We start from the raw sequence: 26,014 nt of genomic DNA on the forward strand, positions 1-26,014 counted from the left end.
CAACCACACTGCAGCTTAAAAGCAAATCCCAGCTCTCACATTTAAATTCTTTAAAGTATTATTTTTTTCCCTCCCATTTGATGGCGCTTTGATCTTTTATCCATTGATCTGCTTCCTGATCAAACTATTCAGGTTTAAGTGATGGCTTGGTTTTTGTGTGTTTCATCCATGGTATCAGTGTATCTGTCCTGGGAGGATATCAGAGCTTGTCTGAGCTCTGTGGATGCCACACAAAACCTCCCTGAACAAAAGCAGGTCTTGTGGGGTTAAGCTTTAAATACTACAGTGATATAAAAATGGCTAGAGAATTGTTAATGGTGTACACAGCTTTTATTGTCTGTAAGTGATACAGATCCTGCCTCTAGGGTTTTAAGTCCTTTTTTCCAAGAGAGTACAGAACCTCACACAATAATCTTAGGTAGGGCTCTTAGCCTGAGCAGACAGTTTAAATCTTGTTCATGTGGTCTGGACAGATAGAGTTGCTTTTTTTTGCTGTTTGATGTGCTCTGCCAGTGAGCACTGCTGTTCTCAGAGCCACCATGGTTCCTACTGTAACAGAGGTGAGGCATTTCCAGACAGTGCAACTGATATTTTTCATCATCCAACCTTCACAACAAATTTTCCAGGAAAGCCAACTGAGCTTCTTTCACTTACTTTAATAGGAAATCTGGCCCCTGAATGTTGTTCTGAGATACCAATCTGTATTTTTAGGGATTCATTGTGTACTTTTCCACTGGCTGCATAGGATTTGTGGGGATAGGTTTGGGAAGAGGGGCTTGGCTTTTTATTTTTTATCAGGTATGCTGAAGAGAGAGAGGGGAGGAACTCTGGGGACTTGTAGGAAACTGTAAAAGGTGGGACTGAGTGCAGGAAGAACATCTTTTGCATGAAAAGTGAAGACATTCAGAGATCAGCTGCCTCAAAGTAGCTTCACTTTCAGATCATAACAAAGCATAAAGAACATGAATTTGCCATAACTCGAGACAATACAATATTTAATGAGCCACATCAATGTAAAGCTCAGCTGCTTTCAGTGGAATGATGCTGCTCTGGCACCAGCAGGAGCACCCTTGCCCATTCAGTCTTCCTCATCCTCATGGTCATGTTCTTTGGTGTCTAATTAGTCACACTGATTGAACTTCCTCCAAAGGAAATGGCCTTTCAAATAAGCCCTGAAGCAAAGAGGTGAGAGAGTCAGCAAAGTAACTACCCACCAGTTCAGCTTTCCCAAAGGAAATGGGCTGATCTTGTCTTGGTGTTAGAACAGTTCCATCTGTCCTGTGAGCCTGGATTGATCCCAGGGTTAAACATTCAGTGCACAGGTACCAGACATGGCACTTTGTGGCTATAAAATTGTGGTCAGGAGTTGCCCAGATGACCAAAGCAGATGATAACTGAGGCAGTGCCTGTTATCTGCAGTACCTGCCCAGAGCATGCAACTGAGCAGCTCCAGAAATGCTGCTGGGTGCAGTTTTGGCTTTTTCACTGGACAAGTTGATTTAAATCCTGACATACCATCTAACATCTACTTTAGGTTCCATTCTAAATAAAACAAGTCAGCTTTTTATATATAAGTGTATTTTTGATATCGATTCAAGGATTAACCTAAAGGAAAAAAAAACATTTATTTTTGGATGCACAAAATGAATACATGAAATGTATTAAATGAATACATGAAATGTATTGAATGAATACGTGGAAGTTTATGAATTGATTTTGCTCAGTCTAAAGCAGAATGCTAGCTCTGTATTCTTTTACCTAATTATGTATATGCCAGGGAATAATGAAGGGAGACAATTACAGGGACAGGTGACAGCATGTACAAGAATGAATATATGGGGGACACAGGATGTATCTTTGATAATCTATTATCTTCATCCCCTCTCAATCCAGTCAGCTTTTGAATCTGCCCTAAGTTCATAATTTGGGTTCTGATTCCTCTAGCTGTGCTCTGTAATAGAGATATTCTTTGCCAAATGAATGTCACTCTCTGAGATGTCCATAACAATTGCAGAGCCACAGGATGCCCTGTGAGATATTTCCCATTTAAACGTGGAAACAAATGATTGTAATGATGCTGATTTTTACAGGATAATTACTGCCAAGCACTGCTGTCCCTCAGATGAAGTTGCCATGCATTTGGCTCCACATAAGGGTGTTACTTCACTGTGATGCTCCCTCTGAACAGAGGAGTTTTTAACAGCATGAGAATGGAGAAGGTGGGGCTTGGTGAAAAGATAATGGCAGTGAGGAAGTGACTTCCCAAAGAAGCTGAATGAGGGACCAAAGACAAGGAGAGAGGTACAGCTTCGAACAGGCAGATGCTCTAGCAGGGCATTCTCTTCCTCATTTTTTGCTACAAATGTCTCAAACCCCCTCCTCTATTTCTAATCACTGTAATTAATAGTGAGCTTCATTGCCCTCTCTCTTTAAAATAATGTCAAACTGGATCTGTGCTTTCACAACAAAACATGTTAGGGCAATGTTTCAGAGCTCAACTTGTAATTACAAACTGAAGGAGACTCCCAGAGATTCAAACAGTTACCAGCACCAGGTAGGATCCCAGGTTTCTGTCTGCTGTGATTGCTGTTTTGGAGGGAGCCTTCTTTCACCCTCTTCCTCTGAGGAAGGCATCCACTGAAATCTTTGGGAAGGTGAGTCTTCTGTAGAAGATGGGTAAGGAAAGGGAAAGGAAATGCCAGACAATGCCAGAGATACAGGATGGAGACAGCTGACAACAGGTAAGAGGAGCAAAGAGCTTCAAGGGTTGGAGATGGAAGTGGATGAGGGAGCCATCATCAGGCAGAGCCCTTTGGGAATGCACCCAGTACGTGCTCTTGTTGTGCAGAATGACTGAGCTAAGTGTGTATGTACATACTACATCTCTGTGTGTCTGTGTATAAATTAATTAACCCCAGCATGAGTACTTTGGCTTCTGGAGAAGTTGCTGCTGGCAAAAATGGAACTTTGTCTGTGGAAAATCCTGGGGTGAGGGAAGGAAGAGTTGGTGCCTTCTGTCTGCTGAGGTCAGTGCATTGCACATCACCTAAGTATGTTCCTGTGGTAAATATCTCACAGTTAAAGTAACTTCCACTGTTTAAAAATTGTCTTCTCCAGGTTATCCACATGCAAGAAGATCCACGGAATGTTTGTAACTCCTGTGCTCCTGGGAAGGGCCCTCACATCCATCCTGTCAAGACTGAGCTCTGCGGTTCTTTCTCCACACTGATGCTGCAAATCCTGTTGTTCAATGAGTGGAATACGTGGCAAAAGAATTAAACCAGGACAGTCTCCTGAATGTGGAATTCCAGAGAAGGCACTCACTGGCACTTCCAAAGCAAGCAAAGCAACAACATCCTGAAATTGTTGCTTTTTCTCGGATACTTTCATTGCTTGACTGAAACTTTCTGCAGATACCTGCACTGAAGTGCTTTGTTTGACTTGGAGCAAGAACTGTTGCTAGGCTGCTCTGAAAGCTTGAGATGGCTCTGACTTCTCCAAAATCTCTAGCAGGGGATTTGACACAAAGAGAAGAATCCATTCTCCATGAGGGAAACTGCTGCCATTTCCTCTCTGCAAACATCCTCTCAGTAGGTGAGTGGAAGGTCCCATCCTTTAATCTCATAGTCTGGTATTGAAAATCCACTCTGTTCTTTTTCTCCAAATTCACTTTTATTGTATTGATATTTCATATGGGACAGATAGTTTTCCTTAAATTTGAGGGAATTGTGCTTGAACATTCCTCAGTCCCTTTTTTTTCTGGGTAGTTGGTATTGAGACTAGAATTTGGGTAAAATGTATTAAAAAATCCCCAAAACAACCATTGCCCTGTACACTGAGGATAACTTTGAATCAATCTTTCTTCTGTCCTTGCTTGTGCAGTCTGTGAGATTTCAGTTGTGTGAACAGACCTTCATGTGCAGGATTTGTAAAACTTGTAAAAAAATGTAGATGAGTATCCTGGGATGAGACTGTCAAGAGATTGCAACTTTTTTCCTTGATCCTTTCCAGTGCTTCTGGAAAATGTTTCTTGAAGTTGATGAGGCTGGGATTTATAGTGCCTCAGGTTGTGGCTCTGTGCCATGGAGTTGTCTGAACTGAGCTGGGAGATGCAGAGCTCAACGAATAACTATTGTTGGCTGTTGCTCTTTTTTCAGTGTTGACAGCTCGCACAGGGGAAAATGAGCTCTTCTCTTAGGAAGCTCTGGAGATTACAGATGTGATTGTGCACATCAAGTGTAGACTGGAGATTGGGTAGGAGGGAGGGAATTGTGTAACTGATGTCTGTGGCAGATGAATTTGTGCTATGGGAGACATCTGAGGGAGGAGGGCCTGTTTTTTTTTTGCATTTAAAATAAATAATAAAAAGATTATTTAGCTTAATATTTAAATCAAATCTTCATTTATTCAACACAGGACTCATTTGCTTGAAATACATTTAATTTACTGCCTACAATCATGAAGTAGACAGCACTAAAAGTTTTGGCTGGGTTTTCACAGGACCTAATTTTGTAATTTTGGTTAAATATCCATCACTTGTGCGATCAATCTTGCTTTTTGTTGTCTTACAATTTGTTCTGAGAAGTATATTTTTTACTAGCTGAATATATTTATATGGTAGGTGTACTAAAAATAGCCTGTCAGTGAAATAATTAATCCATAACTGATTGTCATTGTCCTAGTTCTTATCTTTCTTACACATTTACTTTTCCTGGTAGAGCCATCAAGCCATTATCATTGTCTCAGTGCTCTCCTTGTATTGATTTGCAAGGAGTTTGAAAAAGTAAAGTGCAGAAATTCAGATGTGAAATGGGTGTGTTGCATCATTTGTGTGTTCTGGCACCACAGAAGTGAGGTGATCTATTCCAGTTATGGCTATATCACACAAACTGACTGTTAGAGAACTCATTTTTTATTTGTAGGGTGATGACTCTGGATGTGCATGACATATTCATGTACATGGAGCTCTGTCAGTGTGCAAACCTAGGACAAAGTGCAAAGAAAAGGCAGAAATAGCTGGAGGGAGAGAAAGTCTGCATTGTGCACTTCCAGCATTCCAATGCAAGTGGGTCTGGACCTAAACAAAAGCTGGGCTCAGGAATCCCTTTGCAGGCTGGTTCAGAACACCCACTTGAGCCTGGCCTCTCTCTTTAACTCTTTCCATGGCTCTGTTGAAATGCAGCTCTGATGTCGTTTTTCCTCTGTGCTGTGACAGACACTGAGACACCTGCACAGAGGTGACAGTGCCAGTGCTGAGCTGCTCTGGAGCAGCCTGTGCCTTCAGAAATAACATTGCAGCTTTGTCAGGCCAGCCTGCCAAGTGCAACGCTTCTCTTTTCATGTTTGGGTGAGTTTATCTGCCAGAAAACTTAGGAAAGGATGGAGCTGCAGTTAAACCACTGGTTGCAATTACTCCACGAATTTAATTAATGCCCCTCAATTGATCCTTTGGCCCCACAGTATCACAGTTACCCACAATCTCCTTCTGTGCTTACTCATCTTCAGTGGCTTGGAGCTCTTGGCACTCTTGTGCAGCTTTCTGATGTTCCATCCACAGAGACACTTTTCAAAACCTGTTGCTTTTTTTCAGTAAAATCTCCACTTTTCTGTGTAGGCTGTATATGGATGAGGAAGCAGATTGCTATGTAAAAAGGAAATCTGAGTGGAATGCAATTAACTTTTACATAATTTGGTTATATATAATGTCATTAGTCCTTATTACAGCAGCACTGGGAGAGTCCAAAATCAAGGAGGGATATGGCAAATTCAGTAATCCTCCATTTTTCAAATATGCTCTGGCATGTCTAGACTCACTTTTCCCTTGTAATCTGATGAAAGAGTGCTGTGCACAGACATGCAAAATCCTGTTTGCTGAGATATGTGGTACATCAGATTAGCCTGGAGAAGCACTTGAGCTGGCCTTCAGCTGGGGCTCCAACATCTGCCTGTCTGTGAGCACCTCCTGTCATGGCAGGGCTTGGGCATCTCCAGAGCTCCCTTCAACCCAAACCCCTCTGTGGCACGAGCTGAGCTGAAGGACAAACAGGCAGGTGATACGTCACAGACATCTTCTGTGAAAATCCTTCTCTTTAGGATTTTTCCTTCTGAGAAGCTGAGGCCTCAGGAACAAAATGTAAACAATGGTTATCTGCTGCTGTGGAATGCAACAGGTAAATCCGTGATTGGGCCATCTTGAATGTTTACAATCAGTGGCCAACCACAGACCAGGTTGCTTGGACTCTCTGTCCGAGCCACAGATCTTTGTTATTCATTCTTTTCTATTCTTAGCTAGCCTTCTGAAGAAACCTTTCCTTCTATTTCTTTTTAGTATAGTTATGATGTAATATATATATATATATAAAAATAAAATAATATATCAAGCCTTCTGAACATGGAGTCAGCATTCTCGTCTCTTGCCTCATCCAAGAACCCCTGTGAACACTGTCACAGTGACATTTTGTGAATTGGCACCAGCAGTCTGACAGGAACTTCAATTAGAGTTAGATTTCTGAGAAACTGCCCAGTTTCACTGGTTTTTCAGCTAAAAAATGTGACCTGATGCTGCAGTTCTGCTTGTTCTGCATGTACAAGGCAGTGAGGGAAGGATGGGACCTGGTTTGGGTTTGGGTTTTGTTGGTGCAGTTTGAATCCATCTGAACAGACACACTGTTCTTTATCCCTGTAATGACTGAGCTCAAACATGTCATTCTCCTCAGTTTGGTGTGACACAGACAGTGGTGCTGCACAGTTGTGACACCAAATCCTGAAGGTTTTGCGCAGTCTCAGCTGAAAGTTATGTTTTCAACACCTTTTTTCCTTTCTGAACGGAGGACAAGGCTGTAGTGTAAGGAACACTGAGAGCTGCTGTTTGTCCTCCCTTTTGCTGCAGAGGCAGAAATGCACAAGTGAGATTTGCAGAATGCACAATTGTTTCCTTTGTTGGCAGTGTCAGCTTATACTAATTTATGTTAATGAGTCCACAGACTGTTGTAATGAAGATATGAACCTAAGGACACAATACTGGACTGCTCAGCACATCCAGATTCTAGTTCTGATTCTGTTACCGCCTTCTTATATGGCTCTTTTTGCAATTTCATTTTATCCTTAGGTTGTCTCTTTATCTGATTACAAATGGGAACTGCTGTTCCTGCACAACAGACACTTCTCAGTCACGTTTAGGTGTTTTTTATGTGTTCTGAAATACAAATAATAATAATGTCCAACCTCAGCAATTCAGAACTGAAATAACTCTGGTAAGATCTAAAGAGTGGCAGTAGTGGGTGCTGGTATCATCTGCTTGGGAACTATTCTGCAACATGCAATCTGTAGACCACAAAGGAGCCTGAGCCCTGGAGGTTTTTAATCTTGAGTGGTGGTGGCCTGGAGTAGATCTGAGGACTGAAGGACCAGCGAAACTGAATCAATTTTCGTTTTGGGAAAAAGGCTGGTTTTGGACGTCCAGGCTCATGTAGAATTCTTTAATACTGTTTAAGTCTTAGAAGAAAAATTGTTTGAAAGCCTTCCGTTTTTGAGAATTTTTATATCACATTAAGAGATAACAAAATTAAAAGGAATTGTCCCTTTGTGTGAAGCAGAGTGCATTGTAAAGGATGAGGAAGTGTCTTGGGGTCACTGCAGGCAGAGGAGACCTTGGCTGGGAATTGGCACCCAAGGGCAGCTCTCAGCTCCGTCCATTCATTCCCACTCCATAAATAATTCTCCTGCACCTGATAGAGGGCAGGGATTTGGGAATCATGTGTAGCACAAGGTACCTGGAGGATGTCTGGCTCCTCACTGCCAGCAAAGGGCTGAGCAGGAGGCTCAGGAGTCCCGAATGAACCTCTGAGCCCAGGACCTTGAACTTCATCATAACTGTAATACTGCTTAAGTGTTTTATCTTTCAGCTGATGTGACTCAGATTCCTTTTTCCTGTCTCTGAGGAATGTATATTTGTTTCCTCAATGATTTTAGTTTCTGTCAAGGGACTGCTTGAAACCTTGCCATTTAGCCCATAGAGATTCAACAGGTAATGAAAAATCTCTAAGGCTTTCTAGATTAACTTCTTTCTTAGAATTTTTTGGTTGGGATTTTTGTTTGCCTGTGTTTTTGGTAAAGTGCATTGTCATGTAGTTTTTGGAGGCTCTGTGCCAAGATGCCTAAAGGTGTTTAGTCTCCTAAGTCCTATTCAGGCTCAGACATTCCTGCTGCAATCTCGGGGAAGGCAGGAGCCTAAATACCAATGAATTGACACCTGCTATGGAGCAGGGAGGAATCTCCTTTGTCTCCAGCTCACACAGCCTCTGCCCTTGGTAGTGATTTTGTTTTAGAGTCAGGAAATACTAATAACCACCTGTCTTTGTCTCAGTGGAGGTTTGTTAGGATAAAGGTTGTAAATGTGACATGAAAAGGAATGGGCACCACAAAGGTGCTTCTGACAGAGCTCTGCTTTGTTGCTCCTTCTCCATGGTCCATAGGAATATTGCAGTTTGGCCCCACCTTTCTTTGCTCTGTGCTAGTGAATCATGAGGATGTAATAAAAAGGGCAGCGTTACCTGGATACTCAATTTATGTAGCAGCTCTGCTTTTCCTGTAAAAGTTAACTGGGGAAAAGGAGATAAAAGGCACTGGCTGAACTCTGTTGCAGAATTAGTGGTTTTTTTTCTGGATAAGAAACTGAATCACCTGAATGTTTCCATCTGTTTCTTCTTTCTTCTCCTCTGCCCCCTCCAAGTGTTGCTGCCCTATCTGATGTATCTCTCCCTGCCTGTGAGGATTTTGGACGTGTGTAGTGGGAAAAGGGACAAATCCAACAGAACAAACCGCACCGTGCGCGCCCCATCCCCGCTTCAGGACATCGCTCATGCCGTGGCTGTGTCGCGGTTGCCATCTGCTGGGTGAGCAGTCTCACAGCCTCCATCCTGCCAGAACCCAGCGCTGGGACCTTCAGCTGCCTCAGAACCACCTGAGGGCCGCTGCCCCTGGAGATTTTGTACCTAGCATCCCTTGAGGGTCATTCACCAGGGTTACCACTACTTGTAACCACTGCTCCTTGCAGGGCAGAGTGAAAGTTCTTGATAGGTGTACCTGGTAGCAGGGAAGTTACCTTGGTTTGATCCTACTAACAGTGAAATAGGTAAAAATCATGCTCAGTCAGATGCTTGGAATAAGTGCAGCATGTTTAGAGGTAGTAAACCAACTTCTGGATTGACTGAAGCAGTGCTGGAGCAATTAAAAATGAGGTCTTTATAATGCTGCGAGAGGAAAAATCTGTTCCTTTCATTCATTCATATGAGTGCTCAGCCTGTGTGTTGTCAGAGATGGGAGGGGTGGAAATCCAATATTGTTTAACAAAGTGTAACGATATTGGCATTATCTGTGGGAAGTTCTGGAGATGCTGCCATTAACTGTGAATAATCCTGTCAGTCAAAGCCACTCACGGGGATGCTGCTCTGAGGCTCTGTAAACAAGAGCTGAGTCTCTCCTTCTTACACTTGCTCACAAGCAAATCATTTGTATCTGCTGATAGTTCTGGTGAACTTAATCCCCCTGAAAGCCACCAAAAGCAGGTACAGCCAAGTGATTACTAGCCTGTGTGGCTTACAGCATGGCTGGCTTTGGTTTGCATTTGGAGTTTGGCAAATTGTGTTTTAAAATCGTGACTGTGATGCTGTGAACCTCCCTGGGTTTTGGTGTTACTCACCTCCCCAAACATTTCAATGCCCTTCATCTCCAAGCAGTTTTCTATTTATCTTCACATTAGAAACTTATCTGTCAGTTTGATCTGAGGTTAAATGCTTCATCAGAGAGAGGAATGCTTTGTTTCTCGAGAGAACAAATAACTCCAGTTGTCTTCTGAAGCAAACCATAGTGGTTTTCTGCAGTTATCAAACTATGAGGAACCACATGATGTGTGGCTGCTGCCATCTCCCAGGCAAGTCCAGGATCCTTCAGCTGCATTGCTGGCTCTATAGAGAAGAAATGAGAATATTCTTGAACTCATGATCTCAGAAGTACAAACCATGAGTTAAACCTGTGTAGCCACTGTGAAGAGAGGCTGTTCTATTATGGCCCTTTTATGCTGAAATGCTCTGCACACAATAGAAGAGCTGTGAACAATTTAGAGAAGAGTGAGTGAGATTGTTTCTGACAATATCAGAACCACTGATATTTCCCTGAAGTAATAATCTTTTTCCCTGCTGAAATGCTGAAGTTCCAGGCAATTGGCTCAGTGAAGAAGACAAAAGGTTTTAAACCTGTTTAGAGACTATTCTAATCCCCTTAACCGGTGTCTCTCTCACTGAACTGAAAGGGGGGATGTTGATTCCCAGGAGGCCAGCAAGATTTGTGACTGGATCTAAGGAATAAAAAGCCTGAGCTTGTGTCACAGTGAAGGAGCTGTGTGTTGACATAGGCAGGTACTTAGAATGAGTGGGACCATCAGTGAAAGTCAGAGGAAAGTCATTCCAGGGAATTGTGCTCCAGCACCAGGCAAGTCTTTGGGATAGTGGCAGATACAGGAGCTGGGTTGCTGTCAAGATAATGCTCAAAAATCAAGAAATGAAACTTAGTTAAAGTTCAAAATGCTCATTTGCTAGAATTAAATATGAAAATAGAAATATGTTAGAAGCACTAGCATTCAGATCCACGATTGCAGAACAGGTTTTGTCCTCATTTACCAGCAGAAAAAAGGAAGAGATGGACTACAAAGTGCTGTTTGAAGTAAGGGGGAAAAAAGGTTTGTGCTTCATCCTGCATGCTGTTCTCTGGAGGAAAATGGTTAGTGTGGAAAATCTAGTTAATTTGACTCGTTTTTCTCATAGAGCTCTAAGTAAAAATTTGCATCAGAGAGGTTTTACTGTGGGCAGGGATTAAAAAGTTAAAACTCTCTCAAGAGATGCAAATATCTACAGAGTTTTATATATACATACATACATATATTCATATATTTATATTTATGTAATAGTTCTCCCAGGAAAACACTAAACTTGGGGAAACCTTTGCAGACCTGACTGAACGTGGAACTGGCTATGGAGTGGTGTTACTGAACTGTGTTTCTTTTTTAGAACAGGTGGCTGAGAAAGTGAAGCAAGATCATTTGTTGTTACCTAAGTGAAAATTCACTGCAGAGGAATGAACAGGATTCTCTTCTGTTACCTTGAAAATGAAAGTGTTTGAGGATGGTGGTATACACAGGTGCATCCACATTTCATTCTTCTAGCAGCAGTGAATTTGGTTTCAATGCAAATAATTCTGTTCAATTTTGGATATTTAGGGTTAGAGGTGTTAAGTGCTTTACCTGAAGAAGCAGCAAGCATTATTTGGTGGAGAATAAATCCCTATAAGAGCCCTCTGTAAATTTTAGAAGCTGTAGGGACTGAGGAACAAATTTGTGACCTTAGTCCCTCTGGCATAATTGAACAGGGTCACCTCATGTGGTTGTAGGAGATCATGGCTGTGCTGGTGTCTGACTGGAGTTCCCAGTTAAGCAATGGAAGAGAAAAGCAGAGGAAACCTTAAAAGCAACAACATGAGCATTTAACAGCTGTCAGAGAGAATCCCCTATAGAGGAGCAGACATTTCAGTGTCATTTCAGTGACACGAGATACATCAGGAAGGAGCTGTCAGTCAGCAAAGAGTTAATTGTTCCAGCAAAAAGTAGTTTAGATAAAATCCTACCTCTCCTCTCTCCCCCGCTTCCTCGGTGTTGTGTAGAGGAAAGGAGCCTGTACATCAGAAAACTGACAGTGATTCCTCAGTGCCTGAGCTAATAAACGGGATGAAATTCAAACTGCCTTCTCACACAGACACAGACTTGCAGAAGAGGGAGCAAGACGGAGGGAAAATGCAGAGTATTTTGACTTCCTAACATAGGAAATTGAGAAAAACCCTCTTATCTCTACAAGATGATGGATTTAGGAAGCCCATCGCAGAAACACAGTAGGTGGATTTATTCTTTTTACCTCATCCACTAGAATTTTTGCTAGAAGATAAATTGTACTTGTGCTTATGGGCTCAGTTGTTGTTCAGTAGTACTTTCATAGCATCACATCCTTTTCCTCACTTGCTCAGAGATATTCAGCCATTTGACCCTGTTTGTTAGAGGATAATATTTTTTAGATCTCATCAGCTCGCTGTCATTTCAAAAGATCTTTTATCTTTAAGAAGGCATGTTTTATTAATTATGGCCATAGTATCTAGATAAAAACAAAGACTGCTAAGTAAATGAAAATCCATTCCACTTACAGCAAATGAAACATGTATTGCTTCGGAGAAACCATAATGCTAAGGACAGAGCAATTCCCAATTCTCTGAATGAATTGTTTTCTCCAGAGCACTTTCAGTAGACATTGCATTTGAATGTGTCTTACAAAGTTTACTGATGGAGGAAGGGAAGGCTGGCTTTTAAACAACAGAAACTCCACCACAATGCACTGTGATAAATTCTGCCCATCATTTCTTAGTGTCATTACTCACTGCTGTGTGTATAAAATGATTTCTGCTGGCACACAGTGCTGACGTTCCTGCGTTCTCTCAGTGACTTTACAGGAGTTCTGCTGGTGTAGGTTATGCTGATCAGGTTGGATTGTGCAGTTATCCTTACCTGTGGTGCACAGTTCATTAAAGCCATTCCCACGTGCAGTTCTCAGGTGGTTCTGCAGTGCTGTGTGTTCCTGGGGCTCTGTACACACGTTTGTCAGCTGTGTGTCTCGTGGCAAAGTGCGTTTGTGCAGAGGGGGCTGTTCCCTGGATCTGTGTCTGCTGCAGGATCACACTACTGCATCTCTAATGATGGTTGTAACACTTCAGCTACCCTGGATGATGAGCCATTTGGAGGAGATAATTAATCAAGTAAATGACTGACAAGTAAATTACAATCAGCACTCGGAATGCATCTCTGTTAGAAGCACCTGCAGGCATTCAGGTGCTGTGCAAGCCAGGTCCTCAGTTCTATTCTGCATTTTCCTTCTCTCTGTGGGCTTTATATAACCTTCCTCACTCATCTCACATGCATTTGCACAGTCCTACTGAGATGATTAATCCTCAGCTGGAAGAGCTTTTTTAATAGTACAAGTACCAGATTTTAGACTCAAGCTTCTTACAGACAGTGTAGGGATAAAGTCCGGATTCTGTGCACAGCAAATTGTGGTTGTGACGTCCTGTAAATGTGGCTGTGAGATCAGAGAGACTTTGCCAACAACTATCACCAGAGGGTCTCTGAGTTCTTCACTGTCTACTTCAGAGCCTGATTTGCTTTCCTGCCCTGAGTTCAGGTGGCTGGACAGGGTGTGCTCTGTGCAGTTTCCTCTTTGCTTCTTAGTCTAAGTTGTGAACTGACTGCAAGCACCACACAAGATGTGCAGATTTCCTACCTTGGTCAGAGTGAAATTTAAAGCAATAATAAAGGTTAGAATTGTGAGGGAGTTATGAAGATTCCCTGCTTCCTTTTTCTTGTGAAAAGTGCAGCATAAATGGGTAATTTAGGGACAAGAAGCAATGCAGTGACAGACTGTGCCGTTCATTTTTACAGCAGAAAAATAGCTTTTCTATCAGTCTCCAGCACCTGAACAGGTGATGCTTCTCTCGATGGATGAGCTGCACTTACTTGTGAGAGGAGGAGGCTTGGTCAACTCCCTGGAAGAACCACTTGGGCTGGCACAGCTCTTTGTGTCTAAGACTTGCTGCTCATGCAGTGCGCTGTGCACTGAATTCTTGTGCCCATCAGCCTGCTGGGATACTTGCAGTTGTGTTTGCAATTTCTGTAAGGATGGAACAGCCGGCGTTGTGCTGCTCTCAGTGTCCCCCGGTGCCCTGGGCAGGGCTGTGCTGCTCTCGGTGTCCCTGGGCAGGGGCTGTGCTGCTCTCGGTGTCCCTGGGCAGGGCTGTGCTGCTCTCAGTGTCCCCCGGTGCCCTGGGCAGGGCTGTGCTGCTCTCGGTGTCCCTGGGCAGGGCTGTGCTGCTCTCGGTGTCCCTGGGCAGGGGCTGTGCTGCTCTCGGTGTCCCTGGGCAGGGCTGTGCTGCTCGGGCCGATCCAGCGCTGCCTGCCCTGTCGGGAGCGCTCCCCGCGCTCCGAGCGCCCGCAGCGCATCCCGGCGGCGGCGAGCGGTACCCGCGGGGCGGGGGCGGCGCTGTCCCCTCCTGGAGCCGCTTCTGGGCCACACCGAGCGCTGTTTCCAGCTGGGGCTGCTAAGCCTGCTCTCATGTTTCCAGCTTGAGAGCCAGCAGCGCTTGGTCCCAAGTTGCAGTTCTGGAGCATGTGATGCACAAGCTTATTATAAACGTAGGGACTTCTTCAGCAGGCATTCTTCACCTTTTTTCTTATTTGCAAGCTTTGTATTTTTAAATGGCATCTGAACTCTGTTAGTGAGAATTAACAATGTGTTTCTGGTGAGAATTATCAATTCACTTGTGACCTTAACTCCCAGTTCAGGCTGACACAAGATAGCAAAGACGTTTGATACCCCATGTGCTTCTGGCAAGATTTTCATTTGGTGTTTTGTTCTTTCCCCATGTTTCTGGGCCACCTTTCATGCCATGCCCCTGCTGTTCAGCCATTCATGTTCATAAGGTGCTAGTTCTAACCCTCTTAAAAAAGAAAACCCAGCTGAGGTCAAGCCTGGCAGTCCAGCTTTGATGCTTGCTGCTGTAGCAGAGAATTCAAAGTTTAGTCCCCCACAGCTCTCTCCCCTCAGAGCAGTCTCTCCATTTATTCATACATTATTAACTGGTGATTTGAGTAACAGATGTGTATGGGGGGGCATCCATAATTTATTACAAGGATGAACAAACCCTGTGGACAGTGAGGACAGGCTGAGCTCCCTGCTCTGGTGGTGGCAGGGGTTTCCCTTAAGGACAGACAGGAGGGTTTCATGCACCTTTGGGCACTTGGGATTAAAATCAGCTTTGAGGGAAAATTCTGATCCTGGAAATCCCCAAGGGCTGCCCTCTGAGAGAGCAGAGCAAAGATAAAGTGGGTGCAGGGTGTCACTAAGAGCAGTGAAGCTGCTGCTTGCAGGGTAATTTTTTGCTGCTCAGGCTGGCTAATCAGATAAACTGAGTTCTGTGCTTTCATTTAATCAGTGCAAACAGCTAAAAGGGATAACTGTAATTGTAATTTAGCAGCGACAGGCAGAGATATGTGCAGAGAATTGACTTGCAGCAAGCTCCTCTGCTAAGGCAGGACCTGCAGCACCTCTGTGCTGTTTGTAGGACAGCCCTGGGATGTGACAAGGCCTTGACTTGTGTCTCTTGAACCCTCTGATTTGCTCTGCTGGATTTTGGGACAGGTTTATGTGATTTTTTTGTCTCCAGGCAGGAAAGCTCATCTTTTAACTGCAAGACTCAGGTCCAGAAAGATTTTATACAAAACATCCTAACCAGAGATGCCTTGAGCAACTTGAATGAAATCACTTACTTTGGCTCTATGGGGTTTCACCAAATGGGAAATGCTTTGTAGAATAGAATTTTTTTTAGATTTTTTTCTCAGGTCGGATTAAAAAAAAAAGTATTTCACTAAAGGTTCAAATAAACCTATTTTGTCAGTTTTAGAACAAAATATGCCTATTTTTTAATTGCTTTAAACCATGTCGTCATGTCATGTCATGTCATGCCATGTCATGTCATGTCATGTCATCTCATCTCATCTCATCTCATCTCATCTCATCTGATCTCATCTCATGTCATTTAAATTTACATATATCTAATCTATACTACATACTACCAGGTACATCTAATATACCATTTATATAAATAACATACACTATATACTATCTTATGTGCTTTTTAAGCCAGTAACTATTTTGATGAACGAAAACATGTTGATTCAAAATACATGAATTATTTTGGGAACTTTCCTTTGTAGAAATCCTGAAACCTTCCCATTTCTTTTCACAGTTTTCTGCTGTAACACTGCCCACTGATGCTTCCAATACCTGAAAGAAATCTAAGCATATATAGTTGTCATAAGACATGAACTGTGACTTGTAATAGCAGTAGAATAAATATAATTGCTAAAAGAAGAAAAGGGACTTTTGGAACAAACCCTTCTGGTCCCATATGTTTTAATTCTGCCTGTGCCAGTCTGCATTTGTGTCATGGCTGAGTCTTTGGTTCCTTCACAAGGTGATCCAAAGGAAGACTTTGGCACCCTTAGTGGTTCTTGGAAAGAAACTTGAGTTTTATTCTTGAGTCTCTTCCGTTTCTAACTTCAAGCCCATCTGTGAAAGCCCAGTATTATGGGTTAGGATTTTTCAGCACAGGTCTGGTATAATATTCTGCTATTTCTGTGCAGAACAAATGGCAATGTCTCCATTGAAGGAACTGAGGCACAGTCAGTTCTTTTGCTGTTGGGTTTTATTAATGAACAGCAAAGACCAAAATGTCACTTTTAATGGTGTTCTCATGGCAGTGTGTGTGATAAAACCAACACAGCTTAGTCTGTACAGCTCAGCTCTGGAGCTGGAGCAATCCTGGCTCTATCCACACACAACATGGCCCAGCAGCTCCCGCAGCAGGCTCTGCAAGGAATGCTTACATCCCAGGCTGGAGAAGGGCACAACACGTCCCCTGAGCAGGGCATTACCTGCTACCTGAGCACCAAAAAACCACAGCTGAGGGGAGAAAATCAGTGAGCAGGGAATGGCAGCCCCCCCAGAGGCTGTGTGAGAGCCCAGCAGGAGTGACCTGGAACAGGGAATGAGTCTGTGGCTCCATGGACTGGCTCCTGGGGATGACAGGGCACAAGAATGCAATTCCATTTACAATAAAATGGACTAGGTATTTTGTAACAGTCTCTAAGTGACAGCTGGGAGAAGGGGGATGAAAGGGAAGGTAGGTGAACTAGCTTGCAGGTATGAAACAGAGCTCAGGATTTGAGCTGTGTAACGCAGTTTAAATTCCACATCTCTCTGCATCTTGCAGAGAAACCTAATTTTTTTAAATCTCCACAGGCTTCTCGGAGACAGAAGATGCTAATTTTAGAAATGTGGCAGCTCGTCTTCTTCCCCACCCCCTTCCATTTGCTGCCAGAATGCTTAACAATCCAGTAAACAAGCTGTAGGAAAAAGGGGAATAACCTCAAGAGCTCAGGTTGGTGTTGGCCCCTTGTCCATGGCATTTTTGGGGAAGGATCTGCCCCCTGCCCGTGGGTCTTGAGTTTGAAACCGATTTAAAAATAGAAGAGTAACAGCTGAAGTGACGGTGAAAAGAAGTATTTAAAGGTGCAGTAATCGTGGCTGGCAGGCCCTTTGCTGACCTGATTAATTCTGCACCAGTACTCAGGATAGTCTAAATTAAAGCATTGCATAAGGAGAGTGCTGGGAAGTAAAGGAACAAGCCTGAAAATTCCATGTAGAACTTGTATATCTCATTTTTGGTTTTTCTACATGCCAAAAACCTGACACAGAAATCTCACATACCTGCTATGGGAGTTTGTTCTAATTACAAGATACAAAGCACACTACAAAAAGGTCTGATTTGAGATACCTTTCTACTGTGCAGAAAGGTTCCTCTTAATGAGTACCCAGAGTCCTAATTAGTGCAGACAGTGACTGATAATTTCCACACTCTGTACTGCTCTTCTTGTGTTGCTGCATCTTCATCCTCCGCTTCAATCTTGTGTGGGCAAACAAAGTTTGGACAATGTTTATCCAAACCCAAATGTATTGAGGTTGCAACCCTAATTATCTAATTATCAGGCCTTAGAGTGCAAAATGTTTTGTCCTCATTTTGGCAACAGGTGGAGTGATCTGAGTGTTTCATGATGAAACTTTTTTATTTAAGAATTTCTGATGCAAAGCACCCAAAATTCTTTTGGCTTAAAAAGACCCAGCACTTCTCCACTATTATTATGCAAGTCTTTTATTGTACCTGCTCTTGTGGGCACTTGAAGCTGTGTGTGCATAAATAGATGGGGAAATGTTTAAAATTAGGCATTAATTGCTGCTTCAGAGCATCTGTATGACTAGAAGTTTTGTGTTAGACCTACACAAGACACACTTGTGTGCTCAGTCTAGAAAATCTGCTATTTTTAAAGTAGGAAATATGAGGCAGTGAAGTGTTCATTGCATTTGGAACACGTGGATAATAAATCTGCTTAAATTTAACATGCATCATAATTTCAAACACCCTCAAGTGCCTGGAAAGTTTAACAAAGCACGAATGCCTCATCTACTTTGTGCCTCACAGAGCAATGCATTTATCTTTTCCAATTTATTTGGGACAATGGAGCAGAGTGCAGCACAGCTGTTTTCTATGGATGCAAGCATATGTGTCTCGTATTACTAATTAGTAATCAATTCCACCCCACCGTGCGTTTTTCATGGCTCAACTGAGAACTGTGTCTGTGCTCAGAAATCCATGTCACAGTTGTGACTGAATGAATTGCAAGTTTTGATTTTGGGAGAAAATTAGCTCAGGAGATTTTGTCATATGTGTCAGAGTGCTGTCTGCTGAAAAATGAAATGATTAATTTATTTCTTGGCTCCATTCCTGTCTTGGGTATCTCATATCTTGTCCTCAGCAGACACCAAAGATGTGATTTACCCTGAAGCAGGTTATTATCCGTTCACAGGGACAATCCATGTCGTTCAGGCAGCCATGATTCTCCTCCGATTGTGGTTGTTTTGTGCCTTTTGCACAGCTCTCCCACAGTGCTGACACTGGATTCTCAGAGGCAGCAGAGCTGTGCAGACAATGGGCTGCAGGCTGGAAATATGTCACAAGCAGTAACAGGACCAGGAGCAGGGAGCTATGAGCAGGATCCCTCTACTACAAACAGCAGAAACATGGAATAAAGCAACTGTGCAGGGCTGCACTCGAGCAAGAATATTAATGCATTTCTATTCTTAAGGGGAGAAAAAAGATTGCGTGGAGCAACAAAGGGATCTGAGGTAATTTAACATTAATCTTTGTGAACTGTGTCTCTGTTGCTTGGATGCATCTGGGATAACCAGACTCACTGGAGTAACTGAGGTTTAGCACCTCACTGGAGGAGTTGACAAAACGAAGTAGAAAAGACAGGGAAAGTATTGTGAGGGAGGAACTACAGTCACAGAGAAGGGAAATCATCTCCAGGATCATACCTGGAACACAACTCCTTGCTAGGACACCTGGAAGATCTCCTGCCTAAGGTGTTGAGCTCCCAGCTGTTTGCCTGCCAGCTCTGGCTGTACAGAATTCCTGCAGTTGGGAAACCACACAGCTACTCTGCAAGGCAGCTTACACTGCTGCCTGTGGGCTGCTTGCAGCTTGTCACACATTCCATGATACCACAATGAGAGCAATTGTGCAGCAAGATGTAACACAGAGTTTGACTTTTCAGTTATAAACCTTGGAGGGACAAAGAGGAGCAGCAAGCCAAGGGATTTTTATGTTTTCCTTTTAGTGATCTGAGAAGAAGTAGCAGGAATTCCAGCAGCAAACACATCTGTCTGCAGCTGTCACTGCAGCACCTCCAGATTTTATCACCTGCACACAGTATAACCACTTACTCAAATGTTTTTGTCTAAACAAAGCTGTCCAGCAATGATCTTTCCCTCATTTTCAGATTGTTAGTCAGAAGTTTGAAAACACATTGAAAATTTGTTTATAAAACACCTCAGGAAACAGAAGTGCTGCAGAGAGGCTCGTGGTGTGTGTGGGGCTGGGGTTGTGATGCTGTGGACTGTTCTTGTCACTGAAGTGGTTGAAAACTCAGGACTAGTTCAGTCTGGCTGGTAGCTGAGCTTTACTTCTAAAGGGTTTCTAACACCCCAAGATCTATTTGGATCTGGTTTTGCCCTCTTTCATTACTGCCTTTCCCCCTTCTCTGCTAGACATGAGCATCTTCCCATCTTATGTAACACAGATTTTCTTGGAAGAATGTGTGTTCCCTGAAAACCTCAAACAGCCAAGATGATTTATGGGTCTATAAGAAAATAGGCCACCAAAACACTTCAGTTCTTCCAATGTCCAAATCAGAAAAAAGATCTAAGACTGAACTAATAACGATTGTGAATGTTGTTTATTCCAAAACTGTGTGGTGAAAAAATCAGGTTAAAACAGCTTAGTTCAACCATCTTTCTCAGTGTTCTTTTTCATTCTGGTGCTCAGTAAAAGTCTGGGAGAAGGGGGATGAATGGGAGAGCCAAAGGAATGGTTGATACCTCTAAAAGCCAAAGGAATGGTTGATATCTCTGAGAGCCAAAGGAATGGTTGATATCTCTGTGCTATAAACAGACTGGTGAGCCCCCAGGGAGGTGAGCTGGTCACTGGCAGAGAGTTTCAGGAGCAGGTACAGTTTTGCTGTTAAGTTTTGATTCCTGTCCTGCTGTCAGACAGGGTGGGAGCCTGTAGCACTGGGCATGTGAAGGACATTACCTTTATTCCTCTGCCTGAAGAGCAGCAGAAGGCAATGGACAGCGCACAGTACCACAGTGCCTGATTTTATTACAGAAAGAGTCACAAAAACTATTTATGCAAAGCATCTCCTTGGTATTTACAGCACATTCAATGCCAGTAATTCTGCCCTCTATTTGTGTTGACAATGGAGAAGTTATTACTTTCAAGCTGTGAGAGTTTTGATAGCAGCCTTCAAGTCAATTGTTGTTTTAGTTGAACAGACTGCTGGTGGTTGTTTTTACTGTTTCTATCCCACAAAGATAATTTTATTTGGAGAAATCCATCTTGTATACAGTGTGCTGGGCCTCTTCACCTTTTCTCTGCAGAAAGTACATGGGAAGGTATCAAGGGGACCTAGGGAGAATTTCAAATTACAAAGACAAGACTATTGCTGGAGTAGATTGTGCAATCCCATGGCATCACCTGATGCAGGGCTGGAAATTGATCATCCTACTGGATGTTGAATTTTTTGAATTTTTTGTTGACTCAGGATTAAATGTATGGAAGGATCTTAGAGTTCTCCAATCTGATAGTGTTCGTCTTGGTTACTGTCTGTAAACATTTTGCAATAAAACCTTAATTTGAAACTTCCCAACTCTTCATATGTTAAAAGAATGGTGATTTTGTTCTATGTCTTGCCACCTGCTGTTCTCTTCTGTGGTAAAGTACATTGGTAACTATGGGAACAAAAACTTAAGAACAGACACCCACATGTGTTGAAGTTGATTTATAGAAGGTCTTGAAGTGATGCCACGGATTGTGAGAGATGGAGCTCTCTGGATGGAGTTTAATGGCTTTCAAGGAGGGCTCAGTGTTTGACTTTCAGAAGTTATTTAGAACGTCCCTGATGTTGTGGATGTTCCGTTGTCCACTTAACCATGGTGTAACGTGGTGGTGCTGCATTTCTCAGCTGGCTCATTCAGTCCCCAGCAGTGCTAACACCCCTCCCCTGTGCTGGGCAATGAGATCTCTGTTATTTCTGTCAGGAAATAGGTCTTAGAATGTGACAAAATGTGGCAGCTGGAGCCTTGGGTTGAAGGATGTATGTGTAGGTGAATGTGTAGTCAAATTATAAGGTAGCTGTGCCATCAGCTTGGGTGCCTTGTGCTGTTTCTCTGGAAGTGCTGTTTCTTTGTGCTGTTTCTCTGCCCCGCTCCTTTCCAGGCAGCCAGGATGGGGCTGGGCCCTGGCAGAGGTCTGGGGTAGCTCAGGATCCTCTATGGAGAGTGCAGCCACACAGCAAGGGCAGATCTTTGTCAGGCCATGGCTCAGCTCCCCTAACCAGGGTCAGCTGCTCAGTGGCATCACCCTGGGCTTCCTCTGCATATCCTGGAAAGAAGGAATTGAGAGAAGTCCTGGCCCCTTTTTGTCCCTTCTTAGGACTTTAAACCTTTGTGAAGTGACAGCAGCACTCCACAAGTCACTCTTCTGCTCTGTTTGGTAGAGCTGGAGAGCTGGGAATGGAGGATGAAGGAATTAGGGCATGCTATGCTTTGTGTGATATGGAACTGACAACGGGGTAGGTTTGCTCCATGCCAGCACTGTGCTCTCCAAACTGGAGTGCTGGTGACCTTTCCCAGCCACCTGTGAACTTCTGGTGTGAATCAGAGCCCAAAAATCCAGATAAAAGTTTGTCATTGATTTCAAGAGTCAGCAGATTGTCTTTGCACAGAGAAATTTCCTGGTTTAGACTAGACATTACTTGGAATAAGAGAATCTTTTAATGTAAAATGCTTTGGTCTCGATGATAGCACAGCCTGTGTTCTCTTTATTTCAAAAAATCTGCATGTGTTGTGAAGGCATTCAAATGTTTCTCTGACGTTTGTTCTGTGACCCTGTTCTAACTGCACAGCAAAAAACTCCCAGAGAAACAAAACATTTCATTTTATGGAATTTATGTCATACAGTAATTAGCTACTGATTCTGAATCCCTAATAGTCTCAGATGGGAGTATATTTTTCTTCTAAAGAAAGCATAGCCTGGTGAAGCAACAAGCTTTGTTCAGTTTGATGGGGTAATTAGTGAATTAGTTGATAATCCTTAGCTGTAATCTTTAAATTTGCTCTGTCTCTTGATCAAGTTGTGAGAAATAGGTGGTGTTGAATGGGAGGTTTGTGTCTAGCAGTGAATTGAGCCTACCCTGCAGTGAGAAGATTTCCTGCCCTGGGATTCCCCAGAGGAGTTCTCTGCCAGGCACTTTCTGGGCCTCAGCACTTGCCCATCACAGACTCAAAGGTCTGTGTCTGTCTTCTCCTGCACTGTGCTTTGGGACACAGGCTACAATAATGTGCCTTGTTTCCTAGCCATATCCCATTAATTCTGCATTAATACTTCCTTGCAAGTTAAAAAGGTGGGAAATTTGTCATCTTTGCCCTTCTGATATGAGATGGAGATTTGTTGATAACCTGCACGTGCCAACAGGAAATAAGAACAGAAATGAGAGTTACTTTTAGGATAAACCTGGCACCTTGTGTGCAGTGTTCACCCAGATAAGCCTGTGTTAAAGCACAGTGGCTGCAAGAGGAATTACCCAAATGTAACATGGTGTAAATACAGGAGGCCCCAGAGGCTCCTGCAGTAAGTGCTCCTCAAGTGCTTCTGGATGGGTTGCTCAGGAGATGGGACCTCAGGGGACACAGCTAGTGCTGAAAGCCACTAAGCAAATAGGATAATGTTTTATTGAAAGTAAACTTGAGCCAAGTCCTGGAGCCATTCCTTAGATGGCAATGACCATGGATTTGTGCCTAAATGAGGACTGCAGGGGGTTGTGTCAGGTCTTGCAAAGATCTTGATCTTTCTGCAATAGTGACTGATATCTAAAATGCAAAGTTGGTGTAGGATGGAAACAGCGGGAGAATCCAGCTGCAGCAGCTGGGGAATATGAAGGAGTGTCAACATTCCCAGTGTGGAGAGCCTGAGAGGGGTGGGAGAAAGTGACTCTGAGCATTCCACAGCACCTCCTGTGCTGAAGTGGGTCAGGACGGGGAGGTGCAAGGCAAGAGGGAAACACCAAACAGCAAAACAGATTGGCTTCAGCTCCTGCAGTCGGGGGGGAGAGGATCCAGAGCAGCACTGCCTGAAGGACCTGTGTGAGGTCACTGGTGTGCCCTGGGTGTTGGGCAGGATGCTGTGATCCTGCCTACCCTGCCCAACCCCAGCAGCAGATTCCTTTCTTAGAGGGGATTCTAACTTTTCCCAATCCTTTATCATTCCTGTTTAATTAGATTTCAAGCCCTCAAAGGAACAAATTGTTTTATCCTGTGTATTTCAGTGGCATGTAGGAGGGGCAGGAACTATTCCTGGTCGGAGTTTTTAGGCAGCACCCTCATACCCAGATGCTGAAATTCTTCTGCAGGATTTAGCCAGAACTCAAAGGTCTGTGTCTGTCTTCTCCTGCACTGTGCTTTGGGACACAGACTACAATAATGTGCATTGTTTCCTAGCCATATCCCATTAATTCTGCATTAATATTTCCTTGCAAGTTAAAAAGGTGGGAAATCTGTCATCTTTGCCAAGAAAAGGAGTTAGAAAGAAATCCAAAAAGAACAGCTTGCCTATTTTTATCAATAGCTGTAGACTTGCTTTCTAAACTTAAGCAAGTCTGGAGGATCCCATAACAATGTGTAGGATGCTGAATGGACACAGGGGAGGCATTAACATAAAAAAGAGGTTGGTTTTTTTTCCCTTCTTAAATGAAGTAGCACCTCACTGACGTTTGCTGACTACTGCAACACATCCCAGAGGAATTAAAAGTGAATTATCCTCTGTGCTTCTTTGCTGACATCCACAAGTTTTCCCTTCAGCTCTTTTCCAAAGGAGTAAAGCAAAAAAACCATCCCCACGTCCTGCCTGGGAGCAGGGAGGCAAAGAGTTAAGGAACAGTTATCCCAGGTGGCTGAACACTTGAGTTGCAGGGAAAGGCTGGGAACATTCATTGAGCTCCTGCACTGGCTCCTACCTGGCAGCAGCTCCTGCTGCACCCCTGCACAGGGAATAAAGGATGAGGCTGCTCAGAGCACAGGCAGCAGGCATCCCCAGGAGCCCTCGGATGCTGCAGTGAAACCACGGGCAGTTCTCCTCTCCTCATTCTTTACAAGAGTCCTTTGAAAGATCAGGGATGTGCATATGGTCTTTGCTGCTTCCTCTGGTGTTTTTACTTGAATCTCTCACTGGAATATGGATGATGCAAGCGCAATTAAATGCCTCAGTCCTGAAAAAGGTAAGGGGGAAAAATGTTTCTTTTAACCACCTTTCTGAGGGAAATTAGTTTTACTGTAAAGTGTAGTTTACAAAGCTTCCTTGGACACTTCTTTTCTGTTATTCAAACTTAAATGCTTTAAACAAATAAAGCAGGTTCTTAAGGGAGCTTTTGCTGTACCTTTGCCTCCTACTATCACTAAAGCTTAAATAATAAATGTACCTCTAATGGCTGTTTCCTCCTGCATAAAGTGTGCAACGAAGGAGTGCACCAGGTATGTTCATGTTCCTTTTCTGCTTGCTTCACTAGCTGCTGTCACCATAAGAAAGGCTTTCTATTTTTAACCTGAGACCTTCTGCTACCCACATTAGAAGAGAGAAAAGAGACTCTAGTACTGTTGTGAGTCAGCTGTATTGTTTTAATTTTTTAAAACAGGTGATTTGCTACTCGTTAGATGTAGTTTCTTTACACCCATCCAACAAGAAGAGTGCACAGAATCAGTTGGGGCTGAAGTTCTCTCTGGTGGGATTAAACCAGGGGTGAAGTCAGGGAAGTGCCTCGAGCTGGGAAAACTGTGCTGCAGTGTCCTGCATGCTGAACTTGGAGCTCATCCCTCCTGCACTGATGGCTGATGAATCTATGAACTCAAGACCAATTCTCAGAAGCCCAATTTTTATTTTTAAAAGCTTTATTTCCTCCTTGATTTACTCAGGAAAAGCCCAGAGAGAGAAACCCTTCCCTGTGATGTAAATTAATTGACTCCAGTGCCTGGCTGCTTGTCTGTATGCATTCTGTTATTTTATGCCTGTCAGGCTTGTGGTTTTACAGGAGTTATGCAACAAGTAAAGAAGGATGTCTTGGGTTCTGTGTGCTCAAAAAAGCTGCTCTGGACATTGGTCTCACACCTTGGTGTCTTTGGGAAAGCAGAGCAGTATCCCTCACTCAACTAATCAATGCTTAGTGCCTGTTCCTCAACCCCTTTTGAAGGAAGCACTCCTTAAAGTTCTCTCTTCTTTTCTAAAAATCATTTCTAGATGAAAACTTTACCAAAGTGGAAAAATGCTTGGCTCTAACTTGATGTTTGGCTGTCAGAACCAAACCTTGTGTCCATGAGCTCTAGTTTGGCTTTGCCTTGTCTTTGTTATTAAAATACCAAAAATAAGCTCCAGCAATGCCATTCACTGAGAAAAGGACAGCAGGTAACTCAGGTGTGGCTGTTCCTGTGCAGTCACTCATCTCTGCAGCAAATACTGCTCCAGAATCTGAACAAGGATGTGGGTGTGAAAATTACAGCAAATTGACTTTAAAGGGTCCCATTCTGGAGCAGAACTCTAATTAAAAAAGAAGAGAGTGACCATAGAACATCACATAGGAAACGCTTCTATTGTACAGATAAATTGCCATTGTTTTTTCCATAGTTTTATGACCATTTTAGAAATT

General features: G+C 43.2%; 1 protein-coding gene across 1 annotated transcript in view; it reads left to right on the forward strand.

Moving 5' to 3' along the window:
• Positions 1 to 3,482: 3,482 nt before the first annotated feature.
• PLCH2 (phospholipase C eta 2) overlaps positions 3,483 to 26,014 on the forward strand; it is a 66,926-nt gene continuing 44,394 nt past the window's right edge. The window contains exon 1 of the mRNA XM_031062497.1: positions 3,483 to 3,594. Coding sequence (XP_030918357.1) covers positions 3,483 to 3,594 — 112 coding nt within the window. The remainder of the gene's footprint in view (positions 3,595 to 26,014) is intronic.

The sequence above is a fragment of the Geospiza fortis genome, unplaced genomic scaffold (assembly GCF_000277835.1).
Source record: "Geospiza fortis unplaced genomic scaffold, GeoFor_1.0 scaffold37, whole genome shotgun sequence".
In the NCBI taxonomy this organism is placed as follows: Eukaryota; Metazoa; Chordata; class Aves; order Passeriformes; family Thraupidae; genus Geospiza; species Geospiza fortis.